The 13182-nt window shown below is 36.7% G+C and overlaps 1 protein-coding gene across 2 annotated transcripts in view; it reads right to left on the bottom strand.

Moving 5' to 3' along the window:
• The window catches only part of BBS9 (Bardet-Biedl syndrome 9), a 458887-nt gene that overhangs the window by 236069 nt on the left and 209636 nt on the right, over nucleotides 1-13182 (bottom strand). For both annotated transcript variants that reach the window (XM_047694606.1, XM_047694605.1), the window contains exon 17: nucleotides 3211-3306. In XM_047694606.1, coding sequence (XP_047550562.1) covers nucleotides 3211-3306 — 96 coding nt within the window. The remainder of the gene's footprint in view (nucleotides 1-3210; nucleotides 3307-13182) is intronic.

Genomic DNA, 13182 nt, shown 5'->3' with positions numbered 1-13182 from the left:
TAAGGCAAGGTACAAATAGATATAGTAGAGATAAAGATCAAAATAGAAACAGAGGGGAACCTGGGTGGCTCAGTTGGCTGAGCATCCATCTGACTCTTGATTTCGGCTCAGGTCATGATCTCAGGGTCCTAAGAACATGCCCTGCATCAGGATCTTTGCTCAGCAGGGAGTCTGCTTGAGATTCTCTCCCTCTCCCTCTGCCCCTTCCCCCAGCTCACATGCTCTTTCTTGCTCTCTCTCTCTCTCAAATAAATAAACTAATTTAAAAAATGAAATGACTAATGAATCGTTGAACACGACATCAAAAACTAATGATGTATTATTATTATATGTTGGCTAATTTAACATAAATAAATAAATAAATAACAGAAACAGATAAGAAACAACAAAAAAATAGAGAGAGAAAGGAAGAAAGAGAAAGGAGAGGGAGGTAGCGATGTTTGTTGTGTAAAGGAATAAGTCAACAGAAATGGAGCTTAAGAAAGTGGCATGGCTGGCATATACACACATTTAGCCAATAGCATATTCCTTCTAAAATCTCACTGTGTTCAATCAGTCAAAATAATGGATTTTCAAGTACATTATAAAAATATTTAATCTCACAAAATTCTACCTCTTATTATTTTTAACAAATTTACAGAGGTATAATTGACATACAAAAAAGTGCATATATATAATGTATACAATTTGATGAATTTGGACATATGCATACACTTGTAAAACTTTTACAACAATCAAGGTAACAAACATAGCCTTCACCTATCTTTTTATTTTCAATTTAAGACTCTGGAAATCATTTTCAGCAATTTCTCTAGTGAAGAGTGTTTCTCGTAAGTATTTTTATCTTCAACACTTTGTTTTTCCAGAATTCACATAATAAACTCTAATGACATTGAAGCACTACTCTATTTTCTGAAAATAAAAACCTATTCAGTTCCCCCAGAGAATGTGATTTGATATCTTAGCCAATGAACTGCATTCACTTTTTTCTTGTCTGCTTTGGCTGATCTATAACTAAGCAGGAAATTGAACTAAAATTACTGATCAGCACACTTCAAGGCTTGGTTAATTATCAGGCAGGTCTTAAAAAGAGATGAATATGTCAAGCCCACAGAAAATACTACTCAATATCCAATGGCAACTTGCAAAGTACTTGACTGTTTACTAGGGAAAAAATCCTGGGTTTCTTCCACATGTAGGATTTTTCTGTCAATTCAGATTTCTAAACCAAAAACCATGTGCCTTTCACAAAAAAGAAAGATGCCAAACACAGACTGGGTACAAATTACCTCATTCCTTTCTTGGGGATGAACACTGATACAGCAGGAGAGAGCACCAACATCTGCCTCAACCCAGAAAACTAGTCGTTCCATACCTACATCCATTTATTACCAAAGGGCATTTCCTAGGTAGAATTCTGTGTGTCACTGAAGCCAAAAAACCTTCAAGGAATTGTAATAGCTACTTTACAAGTTTCAGTTTACGTAGCTCATTCGGTTCCTCATTTAAAAGGTCCTGTCCTAGTCCATGGGACGCCTGGGTGGCTCAGTGGGTTAAAGCCTCTGCCTTCCGCTCAGGTCATTGTCCCAGGGTCCTGGGATTGAGCCCCACATGGGGCTCTCTGCTCAGCAGGGAGCCTGCTTCCTCCCCTCTCTCTGCCTGCCTCTCTGCCTACTTGTGATCTTTGTCTGTCAAATAAATAAAATCTTAAAAAAATAAATAAATAAAAGGTCCTGTCCTAGTCCATTATTTAGTCTGCCCATTCTATAGCATGAAGGCATTGCCATATATTCAGATGAATATGACAATTATATACCTGGATATTTGGTGAAATTTCGAAATGATAAGGAAATCATGGGCAACAACAATGCTCTAAGAGTTACCTTATTTAGAAAAGAACAAATTAGGAATAAGTATTCCCACTTGCACCAAGAGTAACTTTTTGCTTTTTTTTAGTAATCTCAATTTCAGAGTCATCATACAGCATTATCAAGTGAAGTCAAACAGACGTGTACAATTTCCCAAGGAAATGTTGACAATGATTTTTTAGTTTAACTAAAGAGAACAGTTTAACAGAGAAATATACCAACATAATTCCATCATCCAACCAAAGATTAAATCTAATCAAAACAAAATGGTGCCAATGCAAAAAGGACTGCAATCATGACCAATCAAAAAGACCATGAAGAGTACAGAATCCTCTCATTCTCTTAAGAATTATCTTTGATTTCTATGCCTTATTCTAGGATTTTTAGTTGTATCCAAGTCTATTTCACCAGCCACCAATCTATATATTTCAGAATTGTAACACTGCTAGTTTTTAAAATAGGGATGTATTTATATTCCTCCTGCTAACACCTTCATTTTTCAAAAGGGATATGTCCTTATTTTACTATATCTTCTGATCATTCAAGAAATAAACAACTAAAATGGCAAATGCATAAAGTAGAAAGTGGAAGCCTATTTCACAAACTGCAGAGATTTTAAAATTAGGAATGTACTCAGCCAAACTTTTAACATATAAATATCAACATATGCATTTATTCACACTAATACCCTTAGTGTTCCTAAAATTTGTTAAACACAATTTTCTTAATATTTACTTTATTTCCATGAAGGTGTATATAACTCAATGAGTTTAGCAACTTCGGTATCCCACATACATCAGAAATCAGTTTTACATTGAGTAGTTTCAACTATTATTCTTATATGAAACCACCAAATCAATGAAGAATATTTACATCTGAAATTCAAACGTAACTACATAATTACTACTTTTCATTCTACTGAGATTAGTGGCACCAGAAACTATTCACAATTTCACCTTCATCTTTGTCAATGTCCAAAAGGAGGATATATGAATATACATACACACACAAATTAATTGTAGTTTCTAGTAGTTCCTAAAACCTAGTTCACCATATACCTATCTCAACAATATTTTTAATTCATTAAATTGTTCTCTCAACAATAGTTTCAATTCATTGAATTGTTCTCTCAAACTCTCCTAATCCCCAAAACCAACGTTACATACCTCTAATAAAACAGGATCTTATCTTCATAACTTTTATGTCCTAAATACTTAATACCATGGCTTAGTTTTCAATAACGGAACACATTCTCATCAGAAATCCTTGATGTAATGATGATCTGTGATGTAGTGTCCTCAAGAGAAAATTTCAAAAGCAATAATACCATAGGTTTACTTACGAGAGGTTTTAGAAGCAAGAAGAGTAACTCGAGAGCCTCCTAAGAAGCGAAAACCCATTACATTCACCTGATCATCTTCTGACTGATGAGCAAAGCCTACAAAGAAAAGAAAATCACCTGGTATAACCACAAAGAAAATACTTAATGTTTAAAATAGGAAGTTTAGGGACGCCTGGGTGGCTCAGTTGGTTAAGCAGCTGCCTTCAGCTCAGGTCATGATCCCAGAGTCCTGGGATCGAGTCCCACATCGGGCTCCTTGCTCGGCAGGGAGCCTGCTTCTCCCTCTGCCTCTGCCTGCCACTCTGTATGCCTGTGCTTGCTCTCTCTTCCTCTCTCTCTCTCTGATAAATAAATAAAATCTTTAAAAAAAATAAATAAAATAAAATAGGAAGTTTAGTCGACAGCAAATATTTCTTATGTCACCAGTCATGCTGAAAACCCAGGTATGAATTAGAATACACAAGCTGATTTCCACGGTAATTCCCAACTGCTTAAATTTCTCCCTCACAATAACACTCTGAAATCATTTAATTTCCTTCCTTCTACTGCTTCATTCTAGGTTGGAAGCAGGAAATGCACACAATAAACCTAGAACACCTGTCACACCAGAAAGCAAGGAAACAATTACTGACTAGTAGAGCAGTATGAAAATAAAAGCCAACTTAGAGAGATTACTGACCAGAGATGAAAATACTTGAGTATCAAAAAAGTGAAATACATCAAAGAAATTTAAAGGCATGTGTTCATATGATATTAAAAACAGAAAAGGCCAAATGCTCACTAATGGAGGCTTCTAGAGAATCAATTCAATATTTTAAAAATCAGACAAAGAACCGAACATTTAATCCAGATGATCCTACTCAAACTGCTCCACATAGCCAATAGTAGGTAAGGGAAAAGTTCTCTGTATAGAAATAATCTAGCAAAATATTAAAGAAAGCTTGAAAGAAACAGATATCAATTTTCAATATCAATAAATTTAATAGATCTCAAAATTAAAATCAGTGTTTGTTACCATAGCAGAAAAGAGAGAGAGAGACAGATAACATGTACTCCCTACTGAGAGTATATACTACCAATTCATAGAAGCAGTGTGGCCAAAATAATCAATTCTGACTCTAATACCCTAGATGCATCTATAAGTTAACAGACAATAAAGTGGACAGAGAAAATATTAAACATCACAGGGATGTAATCAGCAAAATTCAGAGTATGGGAAACACAGGAAAAAATAATCTTACTCTTTAACAAATCAACTGCAAATTAAAAAGAGAGAAGGGGAAACCTATAGAAAAAAAGATAACAAAAAATTCATATCAAAAACTGCAATAAATGAACCACATTTGAATCCTGACTCAAAAACAAATAAAAATTATAACACTGAAGACTTTCACTTCAGGCCAAGATGAATAAACTAGGGCCAAATTTACCCTTCTACTTACGACAACTAAAAAATGGGACAAAATCTATGAAACGTTTTTGAAGACACTGGAGACAAGGAAATGAACAACAATGATCCCTCACAAACAAAGAACAATGTGAGCCCTATGACTGCCCCAGCCTACTGCCTAGAGGAAACTTCCAAGCCAGGACACAGGGAGGGGAAACCCAGGTGCAACCTAACATTCTATCCAAGTTGAAGACACAGAGTTGCAAGTCTGAAAAGGCTAAATATCAAAAGTTTGCAAGGCAGAGTGTCAAGAGAGGAGAGAGAAAAAAATATTTGAAGAAATAATGACCAAAATACTTGCAAATTAGATGAAAATTATAAACTACAGATCAAAAAATCTTAACAAACCCCAAGCATAAGAAAAATAAAAATAAATCAAGAGACACCTGGGTGGCTCAGATGGTTAAGCATCTCACTCTTGATTTTGGCTCAGGTCAAGATCTCAGGGTCCTGAAAAGGAGCCCCACATCAGGTTCCATGCTCAGCAGGGAGTCTGCATGAGATTCTCTCCCTTTTCCCCGTCTCCCCAACCCCCTACCCCACTCACACAGGTTCCCTCTCTCTCAAATAAATAAATAAATCTTAAAAAAAAAAAAGAAATAAAATTATAGATTAATATGCCTCATGAGTACATATTTAAAAATTCTAACTAAAGTTTAGTAAGTTGAATCAAATAGTATATTGAAAGGATAATACATCTTTCAGTGTGATTTATCTCAAGAATGCACAATTATGCTAAAACCCAAAAATTAATCAATGTATACACTCAGGAGCATAGCATAATATACAGAGTTGTTGGATCACTATCTGTACACCTGAAACTAATGTAACACTGTGTCAACTATACTTAAAGTCAAGGGGCACCTGGGTGGCTCGGCCGGTTAAGCATCTGCTCAAATCATGATCTCAGAGTCCCATGCTGGGCTCTCTGCTCTGTGGAAAGCCTGTATCTTCTTCTCCCTCTGTCTGCGCCCCTGCTTCTGTGCACGCTCTCTTTCTCTCTCCCTCTCAAATAAATAAAATATTTAAAAATAAAAGTAAAATAAAGGAAATTTTTAAATTTAAGAAATAAAAAAAAATGTATCAGTGTAATCTACCTATAAACAGCCTAAAGAAGAAAATGATTTAAAATATCTCAACTGATGTAGAAAAAGCATTGGGAAAAAATCTAATATAGAACAAACTCTCAGCAAACTTAGTATAGAAGGAACTTCCCCAAATGGTATAGGACATCTACAGACTACCTACAACTAAAACATACTTAATGGTGAAAGCCTGAACACCCACTCTGCCATTTCTATTCAACATTATCCCAGAAGTTTTCGCTTAGATAAAAGACTAGCAAGAAACAAACAGAATCCCTCGATTGGAAAGGATGAAGTAAACTGGTTTTCACTTGCAGGTAACATAATCTTCTGTAGAAAATCTGAATACATGTACAAAAAGGCTAGTAGGTCCAGTAAGTAGTTTAGCAATGTTGCATAATACAAGAGCGATATAAAAAACTAGTTGTATTTCTATGTACAGGCATACCTCACAGATACTGTGGGTTTGGTTCCAGACCACCATAATACACCAACTATTGCAATATAGTGTCATATGAATTTTTTGGTTTCTCAATACATGTGAAACTTATGTTTACCCTATACTACAGTCTATTAATTATGCAACATTGTATCTAAAAATACAATGTACATACCTTAATTAAAAAATACTTTATTGCTAAAAAGTGCTAAACATCATCTGAGCTTTCAGCAAGTTCTGACTTTTTGTTGGTGGGGGGTCTTGCCTCATTGATGGCTGCTGACTGATCAGGAGGGAGGTTGCTGAAGGTTTGGAGAGTTGTGACAATTTCTTAAAATAAGGCAACATCCTTTCAAAAAAGATTTCTCTGTAGCATGTGATGCTTCTTGATAGAATTTTACCCACAGGAGAACTTTCAAAATTGGACTTAACCCTCTCAAGCCCTCCGCTGCCTTATCAACTAAGTTTGTATAATATTCTAAATCCTTTGTTATTTCAACAACCCTCACAGCATCTTCACCAGGAACAGATTCCATCTCAAGAAACCACTTTCTTTCCTCCTCAAAAAGCAGCAGCTTCTTATCCTTTATAAGGGTCCCTTCATCATGAGACGGCAGCAACTCGGTCAGACCTGCAGGCTCCACTTCTAATTCCAGTTCTCTTGCTGTTTCCACCACATCTGCAGTTACACCCTCCACTGAAGTCTTGAATCCCTTCAAGTCACCTGTGAGGGCTGAAATCAACTTCTTCCAAACTGCTGCTCATCTTGGTATCTTGACCTCTTTCCATGAATCACAACGGTTCTGAAATAGTGAATTCTTTCCAGAAGGTTTTCAATTTACTTTTCCCAGATCCATCAGAGAAATCACTCTCTATAGCAGCTACAGCCTTAAGAAATTGATTTTTTTAATAATACGACTTGAAAGTTGAAATGACTCCTTGATCGATGGCTGCAGAATGGATACTGTGTTAGCACAGACGAAAACAACATTAATCTCATTGTCTATCTCCATCAGAGCTCTTGGGTGACCAGGTGCACTGCAAATAAGCAGTAATACTTTGAAATGAATTATTTTTTTTCCGAGCAAAGTAGTTCTCAACAGCGGGTTTAAAATATTAAGCCATGTTGTTTTTTTTTTTTTTTTTAAGATTTTATTTATTTGACAGACGGAGATCACAAGTAGGCAGAGAGGCAGGCAGAGAGAGGAGGAAGCAGGCTCCCCACTGAGCAGAGAGCCCGATGCGGGGCTCGATCCCAGAACCCTGGGATCATGACCTGAGCCGAAGGCAGAGGCTTTAACCCACTGAGCCACCCAGGCGCCCCTTAAGCCATGTTGTAAACAGATGTTCTGTAATCCAGGCTTTGTGTTTAATGAATAGAGCACAGGCAGAGTAGATTTAGCATAATTCTTAAGGGTCCTAGAATTTTTGGAACAGTCAGTGAACACTGGTTTCAACTTAATCATCAGGTGCATTAGCTCTTAACAAGAGAGTCAGCCTGTCCTAAGAAGCTTTGAAGCCAGGCATTGACTTCTCCTCCATAGCTATGAGAGTCCCGGATGGCATCTTCTTCCAAAACAAGGCTGTTACGTGTACACGGAAAATCTGTTGTTTCTTGTAGCCACCCTCATTAATTATCTTAGCTAGATCTTCTGGAAAACTTGCTGTAGCTTCTACATCAGCTTTTGCTGCTTCCACTTTGTGGAGATGACTTCTTTCCTTAAACCTCATGGACCAACCACTGCTAAACCAAATTTTTCTTCTGCAGCTTCCTCGCCTCTCTTAGCCTTCATACAATGGAAAAGGGTTAGAACTTGGCCCCAAATTAAGCTTTGGCTTAAGGAATGTTGTAGCTGGTTTGGTCCTCTATCCAGACCACTCAAATTTTCTCCATATCATCAATAAAGCTGTTTCACTTTCTTATCACTCATGTGTTCACTGAGTAGACATTGAATTTCCTTCAAGACCTGTTCCCTTGTATTTGTAACTTGGTTATTTGCTGCAAGAGGCCTAGATTTTGACCTACCTCTGATTTTGTGAGACTGCCTTTATCCTTAAGCTTGATCATTTCTAATTTTTGGTCTAAAGTGAGAGACATGTGACTCTTTCTTTCACTTAAACCCTAAGAGGCCACTGTAGAGTTATTAATACGCCTAACTTCAATACTGTTGTGTCTCGTGAAATAGGTAGGGCTGAGGAGAGAAATAGAGACAGAGGAATGGCCAGTGGAGCAGTCAGAACACACACAATATTTTTTTTAAGATTTTATTTATTTGACAGACAGAGATCACAAGTAGGCAGAGAGGCAGGCAGAGAGAGGGGGGGGGGGAAGCAGGCTCCCTGGCAAACAGAAAGCCTGATGTGGGGCTCGATCCCAGGACCCCGAGACCATGACCTGAGCCGAAGGCAGAGGCTTTAACCAACTGAGCCACGCAGGCGCCCCAGAACACACACAATATTTATCACTTAAGTTTACCAACTTATATGGGGTGGTTCATGGTACCCCAAAACAATTACAATAGTAGCATCAAAGATCACTGATCATAGATCATAACAAATATAGCAATAATAAAAATTTTCAATTACCAAAATGTGACACAGAGACATGAAGTGAATAAATACTGTTGGAAAAATGGTACCAATAGACTTGCCTGACCCAGAGTTGCCACAAACTTTCAATTTGTAAAAAACGCAGTATCTCCAAGGCACAACAATTCAAAGCACAATAAAATGAGGTTTGCCTATACTAGAAAAGCACTATTTGAAATTGAAAGAGACCAATATAATTTGCAATAACATCAAAATATATTAAATACTTAGGTATAAATCTGACAAAAGATTTGTAAAATGTGTACACTGAAAACTACAAACTCTCACTGAGAAAAATGAAATAAGCCCTAAATAAAAGAAGGTCTCTCCTTTCATCTTAACAAATTAGGATAAGTAGAGCAAATTGTACCCTGTTCAATATTGTTAAGATGTTGTTTCTCTCCAAGTTGATCAACAGACTTAATGCAATCCCAATTCCAATCAAAATCTCAGCAGGCGTTATTTTAAATTGACAAACTAATTTTAAGATTCATCTGAAAATGCAAGGGATCTAGAATATCCAAGACAACATTGAGACCAGAAGAATGAAGCTAGGGAAATTATACTCCCTGACTTCTGGACATACATATTTATAGTAATTAGGACACTATACTATTGGTATATAGCAATACTGGAGGGCAAAGACAAACAGATCAATGGAATAAACTGAAGAGAACAGAAATATATACAGTTTTTCAGATGACTTATATAGTCCTATGATACATAGTCAGATGATTTTCAACAAAGTTGCAAAGGTGATCCATTGTAAAAGGCTAGTTTTTTCAAAAGTAGTGTTGCACATTAGATGGCCATATGTAAAAATAAGAATTTTATCCATATCTCACACCATAAAGAAATACCAAAATGTGAAAAAAAAAGACCTAGATGTAAATTTAGAAAACTCCTAGACAAGAACATAGGATAAAAGTTTTATACACTTGAGGCAAAGATTTTTTAGATATAATGTTAAAATCATGATTTGTAAAAGAAAAAAATTGATGGGCTTTATCAAAATTAAAAACTTCTGCTCTTCCAAAGACACTGTTACAAAAATGAAAAGATGTGCCACAGACTTGGAGAAAATATGTGTAATTCATATAATCTGATAAATGACTGAGAAGGCAGACAAAAAAGAGTACATGCTGAATAATTCCATCTTATAAAATTCCAGAAAATGCAAACTAATCTATAGTGACATAAAACCAACCCAGTGGTTGCCTGGGAATGGGGTATAATGGGTTATAAAGGGGCACAAGGAAATTTTTTAGGATGGTGAATATTTTCAGCATTATACTTGTGGAGATGGTTTCACAGGTATATACAAATATCCAAACTGATCAAAATGTATACTTTAAACATCTGTATATAAGTGATATTCCAATAATTTTAAAAAATATTTTATTTATTTGAGAAAGAGACAGAGAGGGAGCACATGCTATTGGGGTAGGGGTAGGTGGAGGGCAGGTAGGAGCAGAGGGAGAAGGAGAGGGAAGGGGAAAGAATCTCAAGCTGACTCCTCATTGAGCATGGAGCCCAAGATGGGGCTCCATCTCAGAACCCTGAGATCATGACCTGAGCAGAAACCAAGAGTCAGTCACTTAACTGACCAAGCCACCCAGGTGTCCACCAATAAAGTTATCTTTTTTAAAGCAAAAAATATACACTACCGCTGTGTTTGAGAACTAAAGAATATATTAAAATGTACCAAAAGAAAATATAACTAAATATATTATAATCTTAATACAGGCCATTCTAAGCACAACATGAAATTTGAAACTAGAAAGAAAGCAATTAATAAAATTAAATTTTACTACATAAAAATGTAAACCTTATGTATTAAAAAATAATACAAGTAATTAATGAAAATCACAAAATGTCTATGCTAACAATTTAGAAATGCAAATTTTAAAAAGGGATGTCATTTTTCATCTTTGTCAAAAAATTTCCAAAATCCAGCTGCTGCCCTTGTGATGAACCCTGATGCTGGACACATCACCTGATACAATTAATCTGGAGGGAAGGTTGGCATTTAAATAAAGTTTTCAAATGTGCATACTCTTTAACTCAGTCATTTATCTTCAAGGAATTTCTCTAGAGAGAAACAGAAGCACCAAATAAATAAATAAATAAATAAATACAAATAAATAAAAAATAAAAAAATAACAACATACCCAGTACCTTCAAACAAGGGGATGTTATGTAATCATTAAAATATAAATTTACTGACAAGGAAAATAGCCATATATTTTAGTAGCATAAAAGATTGTTAGAGTGGCATGATATTTGTTATTCCATTTAAGTAAAATTTTGTGTAAAAGTACTAGTATCATGGCATACTCTGAAGGTCAGCTAATTTAACATCTATTCCCCCTTTCCCTTAGTCCCTCTATATTATTTCTCAGCCTCCTTTACAGCTAGAGGAAGCTATGCAGACACTATTATGGCTACTGAGACCTAAGTAGATATTTCCTAAGAATATTATAGAAACAGTCAAACTATCACTCTTTGCAGATGATGTGATACTATATGTGGAAAACCCAAAGACTCCACTCCAAATCTACTAGAACTTGTACAGGAATTCAGTAAAGTGTCAGGATATAAAATCAATGCACAGAAATCAGTTGCATTTCTATACACCAACAACAAGACAGAAGAAAGAGAAATTAAGGAGTCCATCCCATTTACAACTGCACCCAAAACCATAAGATACCTAGGAATAAACCTAACCAAAGAGGCAAAGAATCTATACTCAGAAAACTATAAAGTCCTCATGAAAGAAATTGAGGAAGACACAAAGAAATGGAAAAATGTTCCATGATCATGGATTGGAAAAACAAATATTGTGAAAATGTCTATGCTACCTAAAGCAATCTACACATTTAATGCAATCCTTATCAAAATCCCATCCATTTTTTTCAAAGAAATAGAACAAATAATCCTAAAATTTATATGGAATCAGAAAAGACCTCGAATAGCCAAAGGAATATTGAAAAAGAAAGCCAAAGTTGCTGGCCTCACAATTCCGGACCTCAAGTTCTATTACAAAGCTGTCATCATCAAGACAGCATGGTACTGGCACAAAAACAGACACATAGATCAATGGAACAGAATAGAGAGCCCAGAAATAGACCCTCAACTCTGTGGTCAACTAATCTTCGACAAAGCAGGAAGGAATGTCCAATGGAAAAAAGACAGCCTCTTCAACAAATGGTGTTGGGAAAACTGCACAGCCACATGCAGAAAAATGAAATTGGACCATTTCCTTACACCACACACGAAAAAATAGACTCAAAATGGATGAAGGACCTCAATGTGAAAAAGGAATCCATCAAAATCTTTGAGGAGAACACAGGCAGCAACCTCTTTGACCTCAGCCGCAGCAACTTCTTCCTAGGAACATCGCCAAAGGCAAGGGAAGCAAGGGCAAAAATGAACTATTGAGACTTCATCAAGATCAAAAGCTTTTGCACAGCAAAGGAAACAGTCAACGAAACCAAAAGACAACTGACAGAATGGGAGAAGATACTTGCAAACGACATATCAGACAAAGGGCTAGTATTCAAAATCTTATAAAGGGCTCAGCAAACACCCAAAGAACAAATGATCCAATCAAGAAATGGGCAGAGGACAGGAACAGACATTTCTGCCAAGAAGACATCCAGATGGCCAACAGACACGTGAGAAAATGCTCCACAGCACTCGGCATCAGGGAAATACAAATCAAAACCACAATGAGATACCCCCTCACACCAGTCAGAACGGCTAAAATTAACAAGTCAGGAAATGACAGATGCTGGCGAGGATGCGGAGAAAGGGGAACCCTCCTACACTGTTGGTGGGAATACAAGCTGGTGCAACCACTCTGGAAAACAGCGTGGAGGTTCCTCAAAAAGCTGAAAATAGAGCTACCCTATGACCCAGCAATTGCACTGCTGGGTATTTACCCTAAAGATACAAACGTGGTGCTCCGAAGGGGCACGTGCACCTGAATGTTTATAGCGCAATGTCCACAATAGCCAAACTAAGGAAAGAACCTAGATGTCCACCAACAGATGAATGGATAAAGAAGATGTGGTATATATACACAATGGAATACTATGCCGCCATCAAAAGAAATGAAATCTTGCCATTTGCGACGACGTGGATGGAACTAGAGGGTATTATGTTAAGTGAAATAAGTCAATTGGAGAAAGACAACTATCATATGATCTCCCTGATATGAGGAAGTGGAGATGCAACAGTGGGGGGGGTAGGAAAAGAATAAATGAAACAAGATGGGATCAGGAGAGAGACAAACCATTAGAGACTCTAAATGTCACAAAACAAACTGAGGGTGGCGGGGGTAGGGGGGTCGGGAGAGGGTGGTGGGGTTATGGACACTGGGGAGGGTATGTGATATGGTGAGTGCT

This window comes from Lutra lutra, chromosome 11 (genome assembly GCF_902655055.1).
Source record: "Lutra lutra chromosome 11, mLutLut1.2, whole genome shotgun sequence".
In the NCBI taxonomy this organism is placed as follows: domain Eukaryota; kingdom Metazoa; phylum Chordata; class Mammalia; order Carnivora; family Mustelidae; genus Lutra; species Lutra lutra.
This window is presented reverse-complemented; position numbering and strand designations above follow the sequence as displayed.